Genomic DNA, 24,928 nt, shown 5'->3' with positions numbered 1-24,928 from the left:
AGTATTTATCTGTAAATACCATGCTCAGCAGTAATTGTTACAGTATTGATATTTAGTATTAAAGTGTAATTTTGCTCTCTCCCCCCCCCCGCCCCATGCTTAGATTCTAGCCAAGAATACACGGATTCCACTGGCATAGATCTCCATGAATTTTTAGTAAATACATTAAAAAACAATCCCAGGTAAGCATCAGTAGTGTCAACTTTGTGTTTTTCTTTGTCACTGTCTGAGGTGTAACACCACCTGGTTTTGGTTTTTTTGGTGTTGTGTTTGGTCCCCTCTCTTACTCAGCTAACACTGTATGTTAGTTATTTAGGATGAGGTTTTGTTGCACAGACTGTCTGAAGCACCACTGTAATTTGTGTTACGTGAACAGAGGTTTTAGGACATCAGAATGGTTTTAAAGCTTGTAATGTTTAATAAGCAAATGATGAGTTCTGTCTGTGTGCAGGCCTGTCCCTGAAGAGACTCTTACACTATGTCTCTAGAACTTGTACTCTTGTAGCACCTGCTTGTTAGAGACTAAACTGCCTTCTCTTACTTTAATCTGACAAAGGAACTTTTAGAGATGTACATCTTCTGCAAATCAGAAACCAGGTCTGATGTAATGCAAGTTGGGGTTTGGAGACTGTTGCTGTCTTCTCTTGTCTATTCATCATTTCCTCCATGGGGCTTTGTGCTAGGTCTATGGCTGTACATACAAGGCAAGAAATTGAACTCTGTGGAACTGTGCAAAAGCTATTTAACTGCTATTATTAATTTCTATTCTATTGATGCTTTCCAGTGTGAGAATGTATTTGAATTCTGTTTTATTTGACAAAAGATGTAATGGAACTGTAATAAAGGGCCAACACTATTTTGTCCTATAGAGTAAAATCAGCAAGCAGAGACCTCTGCTAGACTCTCGGTTGTTCCTGTTTAAAGTCATAAAGCATAAGGAATTGTAGGTGAAGGTGGGTTTGCATTTGCAATGACTGGGAAGCTTAGTTATCTGATGCGCAGAAATTATGAACTGTGGGACAGTTAGTTTCCTTGCATGTTAATGATTTATGGGAACTGGCATAAGCATTTCAAGACTTTTGTTTTATGGTGTTTCAGCTAATATCATTGGTAACTTTTATCACCTTGAGTTTTAGCTTTTTCATCTTCTCTTAGCATCTCATCACATTGCAGTGTGTGCCAGCTCTTAACCACTTAGTTGATAGCATGGTGTAGCAGTGCCTCCCATCAGCAGTGCTTGATGCTCTGTGTCTCTGTGATCCCATGAGGTGCTTCACGATCCACAGGCCAGTTCAGGCCTCTGCAAATCTTACTGCCCATGCTAGCTAACAAGAAACAACCTAGTCACTGCTTTTCCTCCTTCTTGAGACTGTCTTCGCAATGACTCTACTTTCTCTTAAGCCTCCTGGGTAGAGATCACTTGGAGGATCTTTGATTTCTGAGTTAAGAATGGCACGTTTCATTAGGCAGGTTCAATAACCTATAGCTTAGTGAAAAATGAATACTTTGTCCTAAAAATGTTGCATTTGATGCCTACTGGTCCTACTTACAGATTGCAATTTTTCCTTGATCATAGATTTTATTTGTGTACTCTTAAAATGAATACAATTGCAGTTATTGGAGTTCCTCATATGTGAGTTGCTGTGTTTTTATTTTCAGGGACAGAATGATGCTGCTGAAATTAGAACAGGAAATTTTAGATTTCATTGGTAATAATGAGTAAGTACTGTACTCTTATAGGAAAAGAGAATTCAAGAGTGTTCCTGTTTACTTAATAAAGCTACTTTTCCTTTCTTCCAGAATTCCAAGAAAAAAGTTTCCCCCCATGACATCATACCATAGAATGCTGTTGCACAGGGTAGCTGCTTACTTTGGATTAGAGCACAATGTGGACCAGAGTGGGAAGTCAGTCATAGTAAATAAAACTAGCAATACAAGAATGTAAGTGTAAACGTCTTGAAAAAAACTTGGTGCGTAGATGTAACACCTGAGGTATAAAATGCAATGATACAGCAGCAGGGCTCTATCTGCTCATTGGGAACTATGCAGCAAGGAGATGTAATTGCAAGGTCTCTACTGTTTGTGTTCCAGTGCTGTCTCATAATGTGATCTGTCTCATGTTTAAACTTTTTTTGGGGGAAAAAAAAGGATGTTATTTTAAATTCAGAGTTTTTGTTGCTTTCCTTGCGGAGATGCATTGTGAACTTTGTTTCCATGAAATATGAATTTATATCAACTATTTATCTGTTTAAAGATTTACACCAGTCAAGTGTACAAAGTGCATTCTTTGTTTATTTTGGAAAGCAGAACTAGCCCTCAACTTCGAACAGGGTCATTTCTGATTTGGTGAATGGAGGGGGACAAGACTTGCACAACTTTGGCTTCTGTACTGTAAAAATCTACTGGGAAAATTCAGACATAGAAGTATTTTATTGGAATAATGTGGCCTACAGATCTCGCATGACCTTAAACCATAAATGTAATAGGGTGGATGGGCATCTGATCAGTGGAAGTGTCAACCTGGGTGATGAGTCACGGCATGCTGCTCCACTGGGAAACCACTTGGCAAATCCGTCTTACAGGAGCAGTAGCACTGGGGCCACCACAGCTCCCAACCCTGTGTAGTTGCAGTTTTCATTCAAAGGACTCAGCTGTTCTCTCTGTCCTCTGCACTTGCTCTGTCTCCTCATTCTCTCTCAGAAAGACAAAGGACTTGTGTTGGTGTATTTATACTGCCTGGTTGCTAGTTTTAATTTAAAGTATATTTGCCTGACACCGTTTTTGTTGGGGTGTTTTTTTAAGTATTCTATGATTTGAACATGAAAATAGGAGGATGTAGGAGCTGTAACCTAATCCCAATCTCTATGTATCCTCTCCTTGGCTTTGAGAGAAAAAAAATCCTAATTTTAGTCAGTAGAACTGAAATAATGTACCACACTGACATTTCACTGAAGTAAAGTTTCCTCTTCAAAAGTTTCTAGAAAAATACATTGAGCCTAAACATGTGTTAAATAACTTACATATTCATGTATGTGGTTTTGCTTTGGCTATACATTCTCTATCTAAATTGACTTGTAAAGTCATACATTTCAAATCTGTTGCCTTTGCATCTACCAGTAACTCTAGACTGAAGCTTGAATCTGGCACTTAAAGTGTGGAATAAGAACTATTAAAAGAATATTTCTCAATTTTTATGTTGTTTTTTTTTTTCCTAGAACGATTTTAAATAGCTTATGGCCTCTGGAAGCCCCCTATAGGTGTAGTTACTAATTAGCAGGCATTTCATCTAACCTGCAGACATTAAGATTCTTAATGTTTTCAGTATTCTTATTTTAAATCACTTTGGATATAAAATAAGAATTTAGAAGGAAAACCTTGGAGATCTGCTCCATGTTGAATAAAACCAAACTTACCTTTTCCTCATAGGCAGATTCCCGGCTCCATCACCGATCAGTGATGTTACTGACATCAACAACCCAGTGCATACTGGGACGTCTCAGTGGAGTGGGAAGTTGGTGATTGCAGGGCAGTAAATTCAGGGACCTTTAAAAGAAAGAGGTAAGACAGTCTAAAGGTTCTCTGAAATGCCTGCTAATTATGTTTGGGCATCCAGTAACTGATAGTTAGGCTTGGCTGTTCTCTAGAAAAGGATCATCTGACTTTATACTGGTGTACTGGCTAATGAATAAAGAAACAGAAATAGAGGCGTATACATATGTTTTATCCTTTATTAGGCAAATATTCCCTGATTGTTTGAGAACTTCTCTTACAATAGTAGTAGTTTTATTGTCTAGGTACTTAATATCTATTATTGACAAGAGTTTGCAGGTAACTCATTTTCTTTTAGAAAGGAGGTAAAATATCAAAACAATATATATAAACTGTTGCTTCATCCTCTCACTGTGATCTTATGAAGCTCTTGCTTGCCTGCATTGTACTATTCTTCTCTTGCTTATTTCTACTTAATTTTGTTTTAGAATTTTTTAAGTTCCAATGCTTTCTCCTCTATCTTCTTATCTTCTGTTTCCCTTGAAATGAATTCTGAGGTATTACAGCTCTAGCAGAAAGCACCTCTTCACTTCCATGCATGCCCAGTATCCATTGCATGGCACCAGTTTGGATTCAAGAGCACTTCTGATTCCTCAAGGGCATATGGTTTGCTTGCCACCTTAATTGGAAATTGAAGCAAAAGCTTTGAAGGAGGAAGAGATTTTAAAAGCAGGTTTGTTTAGTCTCAGGAACAGGACTTGTCAGGGGCATGCATCATCTTATGGTTTTGGTACCTTTTCCATTGCCTGGACAACCAAAATCTATCACTACAGTTAGAATATTAAGTATATTGAAAATTAATTTCTAGTATATTTCAGTTTGTTCCACTGCGCTTAGTTTACGTTTACAAAGCCATCAGTCTTTTCTTTCTAATGACTTTTCACAGACCTGACCAAAAGTTTTGTGAACACATAAAGGATGAGAAGAGTGACGACTTCCAGAAGCGGTACATCCTTAAAAGAGATAACTCTAGTTTAGACAAAGATGACAACCAGGTAAATGCATCTGGGCTATTTCCTCCCACTTGTTCTATTTGACTGTGTATTTATACTATATTCCTCTAGAAACTGACGCTGTATCACTTAATTTAGATGAGAATACGATTAAAAGATGACAGAAGAAGTAAATCCATAGAAGAACGTGAAGAGGAATATCAGAGAGCTAGAGAGAGAATATTTGCACAAGATGTATGTATCAAAGAAAATCTTACGGTGCTTTGTATCAATACTTCACACACAAACACACATGTTTTTTCTTAAAAGATACAGAAAGTTTCTTGTAAATAAGTATCTGAAGGGGGCTGAGGAGTCGGGAGTCATTGGTGTGTTCTGAGTGAGTTTTAGATTATAATGAAGTCGCCAATACACGTTCTGTTTTCTCCAGTCACTACTGTATGATACTCAAGCACCCTTCTAGAATTATTTTGGTGCATTATCTAGCATTACCTATTTCAATACATTATTTTGCCCCTTATGGAAATATAAGTTACAGAGCTTTGGTACTGTAATCATTGCAGCTGTTACTGAGAACAGTGATTATTTAATGAACAAACAAAAAACCCCAAACAAAACGTCTTTTTCTCACTTGTGTCTGTATCAAACACACCTTCTGCTAGTGACAGTAAATTATTTGGATTCACGTATGTGTAATTTCAGTCAGAAATCTAGAAGTCTAGTCTCTCTTGACTGGACTTATCAAGGAGAACAATATTGTAAACTGTAACTCAGTCAAAAGTAGTGGTTCTATGTAATTATATTGAGTGAAACAGAACACATGTCTTAAAAAATGTGTTACTTCCAATAACCTCCTTTTTCAGACATCTATATGTAGCTCTTACACATCCAAAACCAGATACTTGTTCTGAAGAAAGAGTGATGACCTCTAAGAGGCTAATTTGCTATGTCCGAATATTTTCCAAGAGGCACTTTTTTTGTTCATCATAGTTATGAACACAAAGAATGAGTTTTGGATATAAAATTACCTTTTCCTTTTGCATACTCACTTACCTTGTGTTGCACCCTTAGAAGCTTTGTACCAAATGTTGAAAGTCAGAGCCAAGGATTGAAGTGAATAATAATAGCCCTTTTGATTGTATATTCTGTCTGCTCTTTAGCATGTATGTACTTGTACCCAAAGAATTCGGTGCAATTATTGCAGTAGCCAGTGTTGTCATCTACTTCACACTTTCAAGCAGACGACAAGGCAACTCAGGTGGTGGTAACAGACTTGGGAAGTCACACATCAGCTGGAAGAACTGTAACTTCAGAAACACTGCTATAAATGAAATGGTCAGCACTGCAACTATTCTAATGCCAACTTCTATTTCCTGCAGATGGGCCTTTTTATATTGTCCTTTTTTATCACATAACATCGAAATTATCCACCAAAGAGGTTTTCATGCAGCTTAATATAAAAAGGTTGCTGTAAAAGTCCATATATAATACAAAAGACTCCAAATTGCAACACATTTTGTTACTGTGCTGTAGCAGGGCTTCTAGATGCCATTTATATTAATTTCTACACTTCTCTGCCCCTCAGTCCCTGTGTCCTCAAGAGAATTATTTCACTGATAAAAGGTAAGAAAATGTGTAGTTTCATTCTGTTTCATTTTTCTATTTTCTTGATAAATATTAAGCTATCTTATTAAAATATCAACAGAATCCAGGAGGAAGAAACTAATAGTACACAACAAAGACGACAGATACTTAGGTATTTGATGCTTTCTATAAAAAAAAATAAAATCCCAAAGTATCCTGCATGCATTTCACCTTTTTTTTCTTATTTTGCAATTGATGCTTGTGCTAAAAGTTGAGTTTATAACTTACAGAATCAATAAGGAAGCATCAGGGAGATCTGCCAACAGCCATCAGAGCAGTACTGAGAATGAGCTGAAGTATTGTGAGCCCCGTCCCTGGAGCAGCACCGACTCCGACAGCTCCTTCCGCAACCTGAAGCCAGCTGTAACCAAAGCCAGCAGCTTCAGTGGGATATCAGTTCTGACAAGAGGAGACAGCTCTGGAAGCAGCAAAAGCACAGGCAGGCTGTCTAAGACAGGTATAATAAAAATCTGTATAAGTACATAGTTACATAGTAGTGAAGTACCTAATGGGTTGACACTTGGTGTGTGCTGTGTACATATGCAGAGGTGCTCCCTGCATGCAGCTGCCTCTGGGTGCTGCACAGAGTGATTGCAGACCTTGCCCTCCAGTGTGCAACTGCCTTGAGGGGCTAAAACTCAAATTAAATGAAGCCTCTTGACTTTGGAAGTAGACTTTGAAAGTGCATTATAGATGGCTTTAAGCTAAATGCATTTCCTTTCATACAAAGGATTTGAAAACATTAACATAAGTACTTAATTCAAAATTTAAAAATGCAGAGTTTAACTCGAGTTTCAGTGTGCAAAGCTGCACTGGGCACTGCTGTCCTACTAGCTAGGAAAGAACAGTGTTAAAGTCTATAAATTGTTAGTTATATTTATAGTTTTACTAATCAGTGCCACTATTAAATTTAAACTAAATTTTTAGAAAGCAGAAAAATCAGATCAGTGGAACAAAGTACTGTCTAAGATTCAGAAATGCTGGAGAAAATACTTCTATAGGATTCTAGGTTTCAAAGGAGTGTTAACTTGTAATGAATGTCAAAACCAAACCTTGGAAAATATGGATATAAATCTTATGTGGTCAAAAATGCAATTTAGTAAATATTTTTGGTCCAAATGCCAACGTAATTTGATCCAATAGTTAATGTTTATTGGAGAATTGTGAGGCATGTGATATATGGGTGGGCTATGGATGCACTACTTCAGAATTTCAAGTAGAACTGTAAAAAAGTAAAATGTAACTACTTGCCTGTATTAAGCTTGGCTTTAATGTTATTTATAAATAACTTGTTTCTCATGAGGATGTGTTGAAATTTTTGGCATTTCCTTAAACTACCACTATTTTATAGGTGTATCACCACACTTCTATATCTTGATGCAGTAAACTAGTTATAAATTCTCTTTGTCCATTGTATCAAAAAAACCATGCCAAGGTACATGCTGTAAAATTGGACCATCATATTATTTAATTTAACACTGTAGTAATACTGTTTGGCACAGCTTGAAAAGAAACTACAACCTGACAACAGTGTATATATAAAACACATTTTTAGAACGGTTTTATAAGTTGCAAGAACACGAATGGATTCTTAAAATTTTGTTGGGAGAGTTTATTTTGGCATTCTGAGAGCTAACATTGAACGTTCAGAATGCCTGTCTTGATGGTTGTTGCTTCACTGCAGTTACAGGTTGTGGTGATTTTGCGTGTGTCGAGATTGGTTCTGTTTGTTTTGATCAAGGATGTAATTGGCTTTAATTATAATGGATTCAGCCTAATTTCTCTACATAAACTAGAAGTGGATACACTTGTAAACAAATCTAATCAAAGTAACTCTAGTCAGGTGAAGACTGTTACACAGAGCTGGGTTATGCTATTTTGCCCAGTTTATAAGTAATTGCTTTGTATTCCACTTTGTCTAGCAATAGAAAAAAGGTTAATAGTCAGCATCAGCAAGTGCTTCCAGCTGTACTACCTTTATCATAAACACAGGTGAAAAGGCTACAATTAAAAATTTCTATGAAGGACTGCAAAGTAACTTCAAACAGTACATCAGTTTGTCATAACCCTTTTTGAGTTTTGCTTTCTCTTCTAGATTGTGTAGAGGCTGCTAATGAAGTGTTCTTAAATTTAAACAACTATATGCTGTTCCCAAGTATTGCAAGTATCATAGCAAAGTCTTAAAAAGCATGACAAACAAATGTAGGAACAGTGCAGTTCCACAGACCTCTCTCAATATTGGACTTCTGGAATATTGCTTTTAGCTGCATGCATTGGCTTTCAGAAAGCTCAGGGTCTGGTTCTCCACTGCCTTGCAACGTTTATAGTCATTCATATCTGTAAAACGATGATTGCTCTCAATCAGCTATTTCATACTCTTTTTGAACTTTGAGTTGTTGCATAAAACACTAGGCTAAGGCTACTGTATTACTGTCATTTTTTCCAGCTGTATTCTTGATTTCAGTCTGGAAATGGTTCAGAGGAGGTAAAAAACAGTTTGGGCATTTTTAGTATTCAGCAATTTGTCCAGCATATGAGTCAGAAGAGATCTCTGACATCTGGTAGTAAAATGAAAATGGTCATTGCTTGCACACAGGCTGTCTCCAGAGCATATGAGTTTAGCTTGGGTGTCTGGTGGGACAGTGGGCCCCCTGCATCCATGCCACACTATGGCCCACCTGTGCAACAGCTGTAGGCTGTGTGTGTGCATGGCTTCCATGTATCCAGTCCATGTGTGCCTGCATTAAATGAGTTGCAGATGAACTGAACATTAACACGTGCATATGCCCAGGCATGTATGTTCTGCCCAGAAAATCAGCTGGATATGAAAGCCTCACTTTACATTGCAAAGCAGTGCTGAATTGACCTTTGGTTCACAGAAGGAATCTTGTAATGGTATTCCAGGGGAGATGAAGGGGGAGTTCATTGAAAAGGCCACTGTTTAATAATGTACTTAATGCTGAGCTTTAAGGGTAAGCGTTTACAATTATGTATTTTAAGTGAGCATGATGTTTCTGTCTCTAGGTAAAAACAATTTCTCATTACTCCTTTCCTAGGTTCAGAGTCTTCTAGTAGTGTAGGGTCATCCACGGGTTCTCTTTCTCACACCCAGCAGCCTCTTCCAGTGCCAGCTCTAAGCCAGCCTTCTCATGGCACGCCTGCCGTCTATCCAACCGTCAGCACTAGTAACTCTCTTTCCTTTGATGGTGGCATAAGTGGGCAAGTGGCACCTACTAGCACTAGCTTCTTTTTGCTTCCCTTGGAAGCGGCAGGCATACCGCCTGGCAGTGTGCTGATCAACCCTCAAACAGGTTGGTACACGCTTCTGGATGTTTTTATTACAATTGAGAACTTGGAGAAAAATGCACAAGTGTTTACATAAGACTGAATGTCAGTATTGCCTTTTATTTTTTTGTTTGTTTGTTTTCTGTGGTTGTGTTTGTTCAGTGCACTTAATTTTAAAAGAGAGCATGACTCTAGGATCAAAGGAATAAGTGAACTTGATTTTATCTAATAGAGTTTTAACTTACATGTAAGATTTTAATGAGTGACTTGCACAGAATATGAAAATCCTATGATTTATTATCCAGAATGCTAAGTAACTTAACTGTTTCTGCTTTTTCTGGGAGAGGTAAAGGTCTTTCCCAGTGGTACTATAAACAGATTCAGTGAGGGGTGGGAGCCTGAAGAAGTGTTCATATTGACTTGAAAGAATTTATCATCCTTCATTTTCTTTGTCGCAACATATTCTTGTGTCTCTATGCTCATGACACTGACTCCATGCAAGTGGAAGAATTTGGCATGAGGTTACATGCTATTTCTAATTTGCTTTTCAGTTTAATACAGGATTGAATAAAAATTGGTGTAATTGGCCAATACTGATATTTTTAGTAAGTATTAGGAAATTAACACTTCACAACAGATGTAAGGAGATGTATAACTGCTTCTCTGGATTAAATGACTAGTTAGCCTTCACTGGGCATACTTTTACTTTAGAAGTTTAGAAATCCTGAAAATGTTAATTTACTTTTATGTATCACATTAAAATATAATGATTTTCAAAAGATTTTTATTTAATTTTAAAGATTTTTTTTTTGCTGTGACTTTTTGCATGTGACTTAAATTAACTTTCTTCCTCCTGTACTGTTGGTCATTTTCCTTGTTACATTGATGGGAATTTGACATATCAACAGGAAAGGGCAGAGAAATAAATGTGATTGTGAAAATTTTTCACCTGAAAGCCTCCTGTTCTTGCACCCCCCTCAGAAAAGGCAGCAGACTTGTAGATTACCTGACATTCCTGAAAATTAGCTTGATTTTTCAAACTGTGATTCTTCCTACGTTATATCCATTTTTAATGCATTTACACCAGTCATTAATCGTCTTTCATAAGATAAAATTATTTTAGTATCTAATAGAAAATAAAGTACACTTCCAGAACATGCAATATCCAGGTTCAGATAAACTTTAGACTTTCTATGTACTCAAATAATCTTATTCTGTAATTGTTCATCTGGGTTTGTTGTTCCAAATGACATTCAGAGTTTATAAACCACAGAGTAGTTTCTCAGCCTTTCTGACAAAAGATCTTGTGACCTTGGGTCAACAGAGCCCTTCTTAGTATTTGAAGAGGGTAATTAGGAAAAGACAATTCTTATTCAGCTACTACAGGACACAAGTTAAGCTCCTGTGATTACCAGAAAGTGGTAGAAATTACTCCATATTTATGTGAACTTTCCCAATTCTTAACCATTAAAGAGAAATCTGTTAAGCTAATCTCAATTATAGCTTGATCACCTGCAGTCCAGCTGCATAGTATGTAGCTTATTTTTCCAAGTCTCTTAATGCTTCCTGTCTCTATCTTGCATTAATTGCCTTAGTCCTCTCTCCAGTAACTTTTACACTTTTATGTTGGCCAGTTGCATTTAAATATGATGCAATAAAGTCTGAAGGAGCTTTAGTCTACTTTGACAGGACCCTGGCCAGGGTGCAAAGGTTTTAGTTGCAGTTTATACCTTTCTGGAAATACTCTTAGACAAAAAAAAACATTTAAATCAGAAGAGAGAAAAATCTACATCAGAATTTGGATCTTAAGCATCAAAACAAGACAATGCAAGCCACTTGTCATTAAGCAGCTAGACATAAGTCCTTGCTAGCTACTCTGCTTCTTCTTTGATTTATTTTCCTTTTTTCCCAACCCAAGCACCAAAATAGATCTGTTTGTTCATAATTTTCTTTTAAGTAGTTTATATTTTTCATTAGTTCACTAGTGTAATATTGAAGTTGCAAATTATTAAATAGGAAATTTATACTACATTATTTATTTTGAAAGCTAAAAGCTAATTCATCTACAAATAGGGGAAGAGAGTCCTTTAAGAGTAATCGCATTAGTAGTTATGGGAGTACCATTGCAGCTGCTGCTTTATAGATATATATTTTAAAATACTTGCTTTTAGGCTCTCCTGTGTTCTCACTGGTGTTCAGACTGATTAAAGGAGACTAATTATCTTTTAAAAGGTCCTTGAAATAGTGTGGGGGGTTTTTTTAATAGCATTTTCCTTTATTACTCCTCCCTTTTCAATCCACTTAATTCAAAATAAGACAAGCAGGATATGGCAAAATATTTCTGTTCACTAAGTGAAGACTGGGGTATCTTTGTTTACCTTAAATGTTTTGATTTTTAACTGCACATAGTTTGTCAACTGAGGCCTCTTTAATCATTGCTATTATAAATGTCACGTAGATTTGGCATTAATCTTTCATATAAAACAGTATGACTTAATGTATTTTCAAATGTTACTATTTTATTTGTTTGGCCTACTGCAAATACTTTTGTCTTTGTTTTCTCAAAATTTAGATGAAGCAGCTGGTGGTCATGTGGTTGTATTTGTTCTTTCACCTTTTCAGGTCAGCCATTCCTTAATCCCGATGGCACTCCAGTTGTGTACAATCCTCCTATGCCTCAGCAACCTGTTAGGACCCAAGTGCCTGGACCTCCGCAACAGCCACCTCTTCCTGCCGCCCCTCAGCAGCAGCCAGCAGCTAATCACATCCTCTCACAGGTGCACAGGTCAAATACGTGATGCTTGTGTTGATGACTGATCCTGTCCTTGCTGTCTGATAACAAGGGATTGTCAGGTTTGTTCTGCTGAAGCATAGATTAAGAAGTGATAGCTACAGGTGGGGGTAACTGGACTTCCCGCCCCTTCCAGTCCTCAGAACTATCCATTCTGCTAATGACTGAACATGGTAGGCAGCCTTTTATTAAATCTATAGAAGTTACTTCAGCGTGAAAACATTCCATATCAAGAACGTACCAAGCCTAGATAGAGGAGGCTCTGCCTTCATCCCTAGTGACACTATGTGGTTACCCCTGGCATTAACAGTAATATAGTCAGCAATCTGGAGTTAATCCAGCTGAAATCTTTGTCTCCTTGTCTTAAGGTTATTTTTCAGTCAGATGAATTTTTGGGCTGTACTGCACAAGCAGAGCTTGTGGCACAAAAGAGGTAGCTTAGGACTGTAGAGTATGAATGTCTCTTTAGTAGCACTTTGTCTTACTCATAAAACTGCACACTGAAGTATTTTATCCTTGTCTTGTACAAGAGGAATTTAGTAAAATAGGTCAGATTAAAGATTACCTCAGCCCTTGAAGAAGAAGAAAAAAGCTAAGAGCATGTATGGTCAGGAGAAGGAAGGGTTCTACCTCTTTTCACAGAAGCTATTTCAGGCACCAAGCTACCATGTTCTCCTGTGTTATAATGAAATTCTCCAGTTTTATAAAAAAGTTATTTATAGAACTTCATCTAAACCTTTATCTTGTTAATTTTCTCTGGTTAAATCTTCTGTTCATGATACCTGCATATGCCACAGTAGAGATGGTCTGTTTTGAAAAAGGCTCAGTTGTACTTTTTTTCCCTATCTCATATGGTTATTTGCAGTGTTCTTAAATTCTTTACTACTTCTATGATTGCCTTCTCAATGGATACTGGAGTTGAACCTGCCCAAAATATTATAAAAAACAATACCTCTCTAATGTTTAAATAACCCCAATCTAGAAAAAAAAAATATTATTGTTGAATAAGTGAAAGTAATGTGTAAAACAGTCAGTCAGTAAACAGTCAATGTTAAATAGAAGCAGTTTGCTGACTTACAGCTAATATAATGTATTTCTGCTGGGAGACTAAGGTATTGAAAATAGTTTTAATTCTATGCAGTCTTGAGCTTAAAAAGAAGTGTCCCCCCCCTTTCTGGTAATGGAACATAGTTGCTTTTTTTCTATTACAAAAGACTTTGTTTTCGCTTCTCTTACTCTGATGTTAACCATGTTTATAAACCTGTTATTTCTTCAGCCTCTGCGGCCTCTGCAGCCTTCTTCCCAGCCTGTTCAGTACTCTGCAGTCTCTTATCCACCCCCGCTCCTGCCAGTCTCCTCCACACAGCAATATTCTGTGGTATTATATCTTCTGTTCATCTCCTCTCTGTATGGGTTAATCTTTAGTGGATGCTGACCTTTGCTTGGTTATTGATGTGTGTGATAGCAGTGTAATGACTGGCTAGCTTCTCAATCACAGTAAAATATTACCTGAGTGGGAGAAAAGAGTTCCTGAGTTTTTAACATGTTTATTTCAAGTTCAGCAAAAATGTGTACAACTATGGCTATATCTGTGTTTAGATATATATTACTTCCTTCTGCAAAGGAAAAGCCTTTCAATTCTACTTTTTTTGTTAGCCAGTCAGAATCTTTTGATGTCTCTGGATTAACCTCATTCCATTCTTTCTTGTTGTTTCTTTCTGTCTGCTCCTCTTGCTGAACCCTCTAATACATTTTGAGGGATCAGCTTCTTCTGGCTTTTTAAGGTGACCTTTTTCTAGCCTCTTTTCCAGAACTCTTTAACACTTCCACTTCACTAGCATCCCCTGTTTAATAAACAGAAGCTGTAAATTACATTTCTTAGTCTTTAGTGTGTAAAAACCAAAACAAATAAAAAAAAAAAGCTCATACAAACTGAAACTGAAACCTAGTTAAAGGAGAAGAGTTATCCAAGGCAGAGTCCAAGCTAGAGTCCTTGTCAAAAATAGAGGCATGCCAACTCCCCATGCTGCTCTGATAATCCAATGAGTCCGTGTTTGCATTGGGTTTATGTGGCAAGGCTTTGGTAGCGGGGGGGCTGCAGGGCTGGCTTCTGTGACAAGAGACCAGGAGTTGTCCCTAAGTCAGACAAAGCCAATTTCAGGTGGCTTCAAGACTAACCCTGCGCTGCCCAATGCTGAGTCATCAGTCTGAGAAATTAGCAGGACCCATGCTGAAGCAGTTAGTGAAGAACAGTAGCCTGTGGGAAGGACTTGGGTTAAAGAGGTTCATGAAACTGGCACAGGTTGCCCAGGGAAGTTGTGGATTTCCCATCCCTGGAAGTGTTTGCTGCCAGGTTAGATGAAGCTTTGAGCAGTCTGGTCCAGTGGGAGTTGTTCTGTCCACAGCAGGGTGGTTGGAGTTACATGATCTTTAAGGTCCCTTCCAACCCAAACCATTCTATGATTCTATGAAAGACTATATTCCATGGATGGGACCCTATGCTGGAGCAGGGAAGAGTGTGAGGAAGAAGGAGCAGTGGAGATGAAGTGTTATGAGCCAACCACAACCCCAATTCCCCATCCCCCTGTGACACCTGGGGGAGGGTAAAACAATTGGGAGTCAAGTTTAGCCTCGGAAGAAGTAAGGGGCCTGGGGGAAGCTAGTTTTGCTTTTTATTTCTCATCCTGCTATTTTATTAATCAGAAATAAACTAATCTTCCCCAAGTCAGGTCTATTTTGCTTGTGTTATTAATTGATGAGCCGTCTCCCCCTACTTTTCACGAGCTTGTCATCTTGTTTTCTCCTGCATTAAGGATGGGGAAGTTACAGAGCAGCTTGGGTGGGCACCTATGAGCCAGGGCCAGCCCACCACAGTGCTACACAATAGCTATTTTAGTATGTTTTCAGAATTGTTATTTGGTTACTATTTTCAACATTAATCATAAATGTCTTATAATAATGATAGATACAGTTTTATCTTAATTCAGTAGCCTGCATATAATTAAAACTATATTGTAACTACCTGTACTTCAGGTGTACAATTCTAAAAGGAATTGCTCTTCATGGAGGGTGTTTTGTTGTTAGCAATGTTGTGTCTTCTGTTATGTTAGAGCATTTGAATACATGTGGACTGTTGTCAGTACAACTTACCTCCTTCTTAATGAAATAAGAATGGTTAATTAACCATTGTGAGCTTCCTACGTGAGTTTAGCATGTGACTGAACTGCTGTTAGTAGCTGCTAGCTTGGGTGTCTGCTAGAATTCACAGTCATTGTTAGGCATGTGGTTGTTAAAGCAGAGAATAAAACTTCCAGATTCATAATAATTTCAAAGCATTTCACCTTCAGGAAATGGGTTGAAATACTAAGTGTGCTGGCAGTTGCAAAAGTTTATTCCTGTTGATGGTAACTTAGGTAACATAGTGAAAACTAAATGCATGACATCTGTAGTTGGTACCAAGAAAGTCTGCTTTATCTGTTCAGTGATAATACCCTGTTTCAGTGGTTAATCATGCTTGTACTGTACATATCATTGTAGGACAAAGTGACCCAATCAGCATTTACTCACATTGGTAGTGTAACAGAAAAAAATGTGTATTGCTTGGGTTTATTCCTTGGACTTTTTTAGTGGTAATATTAACTCATAACTGAACATCAGTATCTCCTCTCTAAACTAGGTATTATGAAAAACAGAATGTAAAATGTGTAGAAAAGCATTCCAGCTGCATTAATAGGCAACTTCACAGAAGGAAGGCCAAAGGTGAAGTTAAGATAGTTCATCTAATGAAAATAGGGCTTTTTAAGATGTAAAGGTATATTAAATAAAGTTCATATTCATCAATTTGTATTTCCAGTGGTATTAAGAACATCGTTAAGCCTGGGAAATACAAAATGTCATCAAAAAATGTGAACACATCATCTAATTGATAAAAGATAGATTGCACTTTTTCTTCATTAATTCTGTCTTCTTCAGGATCATCTAAGATGGTCTTCAAATATTTTTAATGTTCCTCCATGTTTGGAGAGTCCACTTTTGAAGAGTAAACCAAATCTTCCTGTTTAGCAAAAAGATACAGTACTAGTGATCACTTCTAATTTCCAGGATGTTGACAATTTGATGCTGAATTGCTTGTGTAAAAAAAAAAAAGCTTGAGGTTACAGTAACAGGAGCTTCAGATTTCTCAGAATCTTGCAGTGCTCAGGGCAACAAGTATCAGAGTTTCAGATATTAATAAACCACTAGAATAAATGTTTTGCAGCCATTAATGTTTTTAGCTTGATCTCAAGTAACCCTTACATGTAGTGTAATACCAAGTTAACGGAATTACAGTACAGCACTAGAGCCTCGTTAACCTAAGCTCTTAAAAAATTACTTTAGCAATACTAATAATGCCTTCTGCTCTTTTAACTGGGGTAGATGTTTTCATTCAGGCTTTGAAGTCCAATCAGAAAATGTTAGTGGCACCAATTCAGACTTTATTTTTGACAGTTTAAATCTTTTACTGTAAAATAGGTAGAGGCTGACTTAATCCAAAAACTGGAATGTTTGCAGTGAAATGAGTGGTCTCTGAACGTTCTCTCCTGCTGTCGGCTCTGAAGATAATTTATTACTGTGCTCCATCTTGTTCTTTCCTATTGTTCTTTGGCTCATGTTGCTAATACACAGTAATTTGAGACATGCATATCTGAAACTTAATGAGATATTTGGCTATTTTCTTTTTTCCTTGAATGTGCATTTGTGAATGTGATTTTTCCTTTTTTTAACTATTACAGCAAGACAACCTAGGATCACAGTTTAGCCATATGAGTCTTGCCCGCCAGCCCCCTGCTGACCCCACTGAACCTCATGCTGCTATGTTCCAGTCCACTGTAGTCCTGCAGCCCCCACAGCAGCCTGGTTATATCATCACAGCTGCTGCACCTCCACCACCCTCTGGCCAACCAGTTTCTGCCCCAGGCTATTCACCATCTAGCCACCCTGGCAACCAGCAAGTACTCCAGCAGCAGGGATATATGCAGCAACCTGTGCCACAGGTACAATGGCTCTGTTTTCATCCTCCCAAAAGTTGTATTTAAAAACTGATCATGCTGTTCTATTTATTAGCTTTTTATATGGTGTGGACCTCCCTGTTATTGCTGCTTTAAATAGTTAATAAATTGCATTTTTCTAGGGTTGCTTTTTTATTCTGGCTTACATGCTTTGAAATTAACTATTTCCATTTAATTGAGGAGCAGTAATCACAAGTTTTTATATTTACCTGTAGCTGGTAAAACTCATATTTGTCATAGTCTTCTAGTGTCTCAAATGTTTATTTGTAGAAATTGGGAATTATTACTTCTACAGTCAAAGTAGAAGAAATCAGTTGTTAAAGAGGAAATTTATGTAGTATAAGTATTTTTTTTAATTGCTAAACCATTTAATATTACTTGCATCTTTGTAATAAGTTATCTTTTATCATGTAGTTCTTTAAGCGGTTAGATGTTTGCCTTCTACAAACTTGCTGGTAGTGAATCTTTTCAGTTGTTTGTTTTCAGATGCCAGCTTGTTACTGTAGCCCCAGTCAGTACCCGCACTCCAGTCCACAGTACCGACCTGTTTCTGTCCATTACAACACGCAGCAAAACCAACCCTTGGCACAGCCTGGGCAGCAGACAGGTTTGTTCAACCTTTTCAACATTTCATTAGAACACCCCCATGTGTGTTTTCTCCTGGGTTTGTTTTTGAAACTTATTTTGCTGTATAATTTCAAGTGACATAGGGGATATGGGATCCAAAGTGTAACTTAGTTAAGGTGAAAGAATTTGAGTCAATTGTCATGAAGATCTGAGCCATTACTATGAGTGGCTCACTCTTTTTACTTATAGGATTTTTATTTTTTTTTTAAATTTAGAACTGAGTAATTTAAAAAACGTGTAGCTTATTTGCTAACTGTTTAGTAATTTGCAAAGATGAATTAGTACCTATAAATGATGTCACATTGCAGGGATGTACTGTAACTGAAAGTTCTAAACAAAAGATACTAATTGGAGATGTAGTGACATGAAAAGACTGCTATCAGGTATCTGGGTGTTGAATAGAATATATAATGAGATTGATGTGGTTAGAATCAGTGTTCTGCTCCTCCTGTTTTTAGTAAAGATTTCTCTGCTGTTTCTGAGTTACCTCTGTGAATGCTAATAAGCTGTATTTCTGCCTCCTTTCATTCCTGTTGTCTTTTTTATTCCTTACAAATTGTAGCTGGAGCTACCATCATTTTGATAATCTGTACTTAAAAGTATTGTTATGAATTCTTCAATAAGATTTGGATTCCTGGAACAAGTTTACTTCTAAGTAGTATCTTGACTCAGTCAAAATTTTCAGAAGTAACCCTTGATGTTTGGAGGCAGAAATCCTTAAAAAACAGGCTTTTATACCATGTTTTAGTTAAGTTTGTTAGACTTGATATCCTTTTGAGTTTCCTTCAGGAAGAAGGGGTTTTTTTATTCCTCCCCCTGCCCTCACCTATGTTTTGCTCTACAGAAATAGGATAAAATACTAAGCTTTTATAAATATCAAGAGGAGTTCTTTTTAGCTATTATTTTAAGTAGTCTGTAAGAGAATTGGCTCCCTCTTCTGCAGTCCTTCTAGGAATTGCTCCAGCAGCAACACTTGAAGTTGTTATTCAGGGTTCAGTTCACAAATTTACCTGGGATTGTTCCATTGCAGAATCAAGATGTGATGCCCACTTGTGGTAGGGTTGTCAGATAATTTTAAAATGCTGTTAGTTACCTGCCTACTGCAAAATCGATCACCACCTTTCACTCTTCAGAAGTGAAAGTATATTGACATTTTTTTCAAAGGAAAACAAATTATTCTTTTCAGCAACTTGCTTTTATCCACTAGTGTTAAAAATGTGTTATCCAACTCTATGACACAACCTGCTTTCCTTCCTCAGAAGTTTTAATACCCAGACTACTTAATAGCAAAAAAAGTCTGAGGCTCAACTGGGATTGCTTCTCCATTTACGGGGACTCCCAATGTGAATAGCACACAAACTCCAAATGGGAGAGTGCCAGTATATGTACCTAGCTAAACAAAACAATCTGAATTGGAAAGCATGGGGTGATGGTGCAGCAGCACCAAGATGCAAAGAGAGGAATCGGTTGCTATATGGTAAGTAAGTTTCTTTGTTTTTAGCTGTTTACATTTCAACTGAATTTCACTGCCTGTAACGTGGACAAAGTGAAAAGCATCAGCAGCTAATATCTCCCTCTGTGTCCTGGAAGAAATAAGATAAGCAAGCTGTGCAGACAGCTTCTTTATTATTTTGCTAATGTACCTTGTACCTGTAACCTTGACATCAAGAGATCATGTTCAAGTAGTGAAGGAGTGCTCCCGCCAATACTCCCATTCAGTCCTGTTTAGTTGCTTGACACATTGTAGCACTAATGGTAGAGGGAAGTCTTTCACTAGCAACTGTGTAATTAGTGTTTAACTGACAATCTGGAAATTGGTACCTAGCCATTGCTAGCTCTCATTTACTGCTTTATAGGCAAATTTGAATCAGTATTCTAGAAATGGAAGGTTCCATGTTATGTTTTCTGTTCTGTTAACTGCTTGTGAGATGGTGTATTTTGAAATTCTCTCTTTTAGATGTATCTTAAGCCTTGAATGTCAGTGTTGACAAAAAGCTACATCCAGAATGGTTGATGCTTATTAGCGATGGCTGTTTTTGAGACAAAAGGCAGCATGTTACTTGGCTATGATAGCAGCATGTCTGGTCAAAAAAAAAGAATTAACAAATCCTGTATGACATAAAAGTTATGGGCTTTATTTTATAGTGGTTACTAACTATGAAATAACTTTCCAAACACAAATTTAGATAAAAGATGACTGTTTCTGAAAGTGTGGCAACAGAAGCCACTTTTGGTTTAATATTGTGGAGTGGCCTGACTTTATTGATGAGCTGTTGGATTCGGGGCCGTAACACTGTCTGAGAGGTCTACATTTCTCACAGTGAACCGGTCTCTTTTTCAGCTGCTTCCTGGCTTCCTTTTTAAAGGGGTTTCAGGTGAAATAATCGGGGGCCTTCACTTTTGATAGGAACACTTTGGTTGTCCAAAAGATGTTGGGAGAAGAAAACTATTTAAGAACAAGGTGTTTCCCATTGCCATGATAATGAGGGCCCAGTTACCATGAGACCTAACAGAAGGTTGGTTAAAGATCTTAACTACAGTGACTGTAGGAACAACAGCTGATGTTCAGCTAGCTTCTGCTTCACCAGTGATCAAACTAATAGACTTGTAGTAACAGTTGTAGTACTTGTAATCAAGCTATATTCATAGCTTGTTAACCAAGTGATGGTACTTGCTTTTCTGTTCTTGAATAAAGGCTGTTTCACAGTTGTAATGTGTTACTCAGAAAATGTATTTCTGTACATTAACAGTGATTTCTTTTTAATTATGTAAATATTAAGAACATGCTTTTTTATCTACTCTTTCAGAGTGTTTCTGTCTAATGAGACTCTGCTCTGGCAGGTGTGGGTTTTCTGCTGAGTGCTGCATTTCTGCCAGACCACTCTCTATGCAGAGGTGAAATTGTGAGGCTAAAAATAGAGCATTCTTTGTAGCACTGTGGGGAACTTTCTTGGCAGTCAATTTATGTTGTTCCAGTTCTGTCTGCTTGCAAAATGGATTACGTCTGCCTCTAGAAGTGCCAGAAAAAGCTGAAAAGTACTCGCAGCCACATCGCAATTTGTGGGAAATTAGGGGTTTAGATTGCAGGTGTATTGATTGTATCTGTCCTATGCTGAAACTTCTCATTCTGCCATATGTCATTTTGTAACAAAGCACATTTAAGCACTTTGCTGATTACAGATATGAGATGGATTTTTGTGCAGCGTTCAAACTTAAAAGTTATCAAAAACTCTTAATTACTAATTGATTCAAGAATGCATTGTTCTGAAGTTTTGTATACTACTCTGAAAATACCTGTTGTGTTTCTAATAACTCTCTTCACTTTAACTAACTGAAGCTTCTTCCCTTTAATTTTCTGAAGCAATATTTGATTATATTGTATTTTTTTAGTCTTCATTGTTGCAATTTTATAGAGACAGCTGAGATTTAATTCACCATGTTCCTTATATGCTGTATGTAGGTAATCAATGAACATTGGTGGGCTTTGTTTTTAAAAGGTGTTTTGTGTTAACTAATTATTTTCAGAATAATATAATTTTTAAACACAGTTTAAAAAAAAAAAAGTGAGTTTTGCAGCTGTATTTGCTTTGTTATAGTTCCATACCAAGGTAGGGAGCATGGGGAATTTATTTCAGTAGAATGTGAATGTGTGTCCAAGTAAAATGCAGACTCTTCTTGCTGTCAGTGCATGTTGACAAGCCCAGTTTTGTTATTGTGGAGTGATAGCTGGCTTTGTCTCAGAAACACTGATAGTTAGGGGGTTTTTCTGATGTGGTAAGTAGCATATACCTGTATAACAGAACATGACAAAAAGAACTTTACTTGTGTTGTGCATGTGTGTTGGTCATGGTAGCAGTTACCTACTATATGTTTTTTAAAAATAAACAAACAAACAAAAAAAAGAACTGGAGTTAATGTTGGACCTAATAAATGCTCTGGTTTTGGGGTATTTTAGTCCGTCTTTGACAGAACAGACAATACCACTTAAAGCAATAATAAAGTGTTGTAGAGGCACTGTAGAAGGGTGAATATGAAAATCTTTCTCCATTTTTCTCAAGATATCTTTGAATATAAAATGTCTTCCCTTGCATACATACATAGGTTTTTTTTTTTTACCTGGAAGATTTTTCTCAGTTCCCAGTTGTTTTTAGCATTACAGATTTCAGTAGAAATTGCCCTTTGAGAAAAGATTTGCACACATGACTTAAACAAATTTTCTCTAAGTATGATTCAGTTTTCAATCATTGTCAGGATGCTTTTATCCCTAGGGCACCTGAGATACTTCCTAGTAGAATTTAGCATAACTAGAATTTCTAAACTAAAGAACTTAGAATGGCCTTGTTCATAACAATGGGCAATTAATTGGTTTTGATACTATCTAGCATGCTTTATTCAAATGCTTTCAGCTTTCACCCATCAAATCAAGGTGTTAATGCATGTAAATCACCTAGAGTGTAAATAAATATTGCAAGCATGTGAGAGCACCATTGCAAATAGTGTGTATAGTATTTCATGCTGGATCCAAAGGAATAAAACTGTTAATTTTAATGTTGGCTTCTTTTTAAATGCATGGTAAGTTCAATTCTTACAAAGTTGACAGATTTTAAAAGCCACGGGAAAACACTACACATACATTTTCACATAGGCAACTGTGTATAAAATGTGTTCATTATTTCAAAATAAGATTTAAATTTATAATTTCAGGTTACCAGGTTTTGCCTAACCAGCAGCAAAACTACCAGGGTTTAGTTGGAGTCCAGCACTCTCAGAATCAAAATCTAGTCAGTGGCCAACACAACAATGTTGGGAATCAAATTCAAGGTGTGATTGTTCCGTATCCTTCAGTGCCATCTTATCAGGTGGGTAATTTATTCATATCTTTCCAATCACTCTTCTGTGTGTTTAAGTGATGATGACCAGTACTAGTAGTACAAGCAAGTGGCCAAGGTGACTTCAGGAACAGGAATTTAAACAAACAAACAAAACAACAACAACAAAAAAACAAACATGAAACAACACATGAACCCACAATTTAAATGAGAAGATCTTTCTGTTTCTTTTAAAAAGTCTTATATTAACTAGGCAATGGGCAAGAGGCACTGTCTGCAGAGGGAAATCTTCATGTGTTCTCAATTTTAGGTTTCGGTGCCTCAAGGTTCCCAAGCAGTGCCCCAGCAGACATATCAACAGCCTGTTATAATTCCCAGTCAGTCAAATCAAGGATTGCCCACAACAGGAATGCCAGTTTACTACAGTGTCATTCCATCAGGTCAACAAAATAATTTAAGGTGAGTTTAATTCATTTACTTGATTTCTCAGCAACTAGGCTTAATTACAGTGTAGTAATGAACATGATCCTCTATAATACTGCATATATTAAAATGTATTTTAAAGGCAGACTTACAGATACTTTATTTGTTGTTGCTTTTATGCAGTTAACTAAAACAACCAGTACTGCTTGAATCGGGACATACTTGTTGGACTGGAAAACATTGTTTCCTTATCACTTTCAGCAATACTTTTCTACAGTTCTGAATCTTAAGCATTCTCTGTTTCTTTTCTTGTACCTGAAACACCAGTGTGTTCAGTATTAATGCCTTTTTGCAGCAACATTTAAGATGGGTATCCTTATTCACTGGTTTTGTCAAAGATACTACTTTAAGGTGTAGAAAAAAAGATAACCTGAATCCCAGAAAAAGACTGACTTATTTTTTCTGAGCTTTGTCTGGAAGAAGCTTAGTTTACTTTGTTGCTGACAAGGCCTGCTGGCACAAAGCTGGCTATGAAATAAGTATAAGGAACTTGTTTCTATGCTTGGTTTTTGCTTGATAAAGAACTTTTTTTTTACCTGCCTTGGTAACAGCAAATTGGTATACATCTACATACCTCCCTGTGTATACATCTGTGTCCCCAATACAATTTAATGGAGTATTTGTGAGGAAACAGGCAGACACCTAAAAGAATTAGGATTAAAGCTGGTTACAAATTTTTCTTTTTGTTTTTGGAACTTACAAATGTGCATCATTTAAAAATACCTCATCCTTTCCTAAGTGCAGAGACTTAAGTAGTATTTTTGTCATTGCTGCGAGGTTTCATCTGCTTAAATCTGAATTCTTGTTCTTTGCAACTGAAGATTCTTTTTATCCTTCTCTAGTTATATTTGAGGTTTAGTGAAGTCCTAGGTAGACATAATCCCAGACTTTCTGAAGTAAATTTTGTTGCTTGATCTTCTGTGTCATTTATAATGTCCCTTTTTTTTGCACAGGGAAACATTGGTTAGGAATTTGGAGCAGGTTAGCAGCTAATGACTGTATCTTGCTTTTATCAAAATAGTTTTGTTGCAGCACTTTGACAAGGAACACAGAATGCTGTTCTGCAGTAATGAAATAGTCTCTAACCTACAGGTCATTCTTGAAAACTATAATCAGTAGACAGATGAGAAGCTGTGTGAGAACACACAGCCCATGCAGCTATCAAATCTGCTTTAGATTTCATTGAGCTTTTTGTCCTTTAATGGAAGGGAATCTTTGATTTAAAATTATGTAATTGAACTTTGGGACAAAGGATGGAACAAACTTTGTGTGACAACGTAAGTAACAATGGTAAATCCAACAGATGGCACCTCTTTTTTTTCCACAATATGAAATACTAAAATACTTTTTTCTCCTTCCCTCAGAATGTACACTTTATCTGTTAGTACAGAAATTAAATACAGGATTCTATAGGCACCATTCTGATTATGGTCCACCAACTTGATATTCTGGCTCTGGCAGTATGATCAGTTAGTGGTGTGAGAGAATTTGCCTCTCTGTTACCTGCTTTTCCCCTGAATGCCCTGAAAAATACATGGTATAAATAAGCTTTTTACAGTTATCCTTTTCCTACATATGACAAGTGAAAGGTTGTTTATCTCCAGGAGACATCTTCCTTTCCCTATACGCCCTATTTGGTAAAGCCATGGAAGGGCAATCAGCCCTTTCAGCTGTGTTAGTTTACACTGAAGCAGAGGTGTGCTGCTTTGGAGTGCTAAT

At 37.0% G+C, this 24,928-nt stretch overlaps 1 protein-coding gene across 18 annotated transcripts in view; it reads left to right on the top strand.

Moving 5' to 3' along the window:
• Positions 1–24,928, top strand: part of R3HDM1 (R3H domain containing 1) — a 77,165-nt gene that overhangs the window by 42,721 nt on the left and 9,516 nt on the right. For 10 of the 18 annotated variants that reach the window (XM_051624254.1, XM_051624249.1, XM_051624255.1 and 7 more), the window contains 15 exons: positions 104–182; positions 1,660–1,719; positions 1,801–1,941; positions 4,436–4,544; positions 4,641–4,736; positions 6,088–6,125; positions 6,208–6,258; positions 6,377–6,603; positions 9,203–9,457; positions 12,054–12,208; positions 13,499–13,600; positions 16,995–17,255; positions 17,757–17,877; positions 22,602–22,756; positions 23,037–23,185. In XM_051624254.1, the coding sequence (XP_051480214.1) occupies positions 104–182; positions 1,660–1,719; positions 1,801–1,941; positions 4,436–4,544; positions 4,641–4,736; positions 6,088–6,125; positions 6,208–6,258; positions 6,377–6,603; positions 9,203–9,457; positions 12,054–12,208; positions 13,499–13,600; positions 16,995–17,255; positions 17,757–17,877; positions 22,602–22,756; positions 23,037–23,185 (1,999 nt within the window). The remainder of the gene's footprint in view (positions 1–103; positions 183–1,659; positions 1,720–1,800; positions 1,942–4,435; positions 4,545–4,640; positions 4,737–6,087; positions 6,126–6,207; positions 6,259–6,376; positions 6,604–9,202; positions 9,458–12,053; positions 12,209–13,498; positions 13,601–16,994; positions 17,256–17,756; positions 17,878–22,601; positions 22,757–23,036; positions 23,186–24,928) is intronic. The other 8 variants (XM_051624256.1, XM_051624247.1, XM_051624258.1 and 5 more) reach the window with 6 other exon arrangements.

Source organism: Apus apus, chromosome 6 (assembly GCF_020740795.1).
Source record: "Apus apus isolate bApuApu2 chromosome 6, bApuApu2.pri.cur, whole genome shotgun sequence".
Lineage (NCBI taxonomy): Eukaryota > Metazoa > Chordata > Aves > Apodiformes > Apodidae > Apus > Apus apus.
The sequence above is the reverse complement of the archived record's forward strand: the minus strand, read 5'-3'. Positions and strand labels throughout refer to the sequence as shown.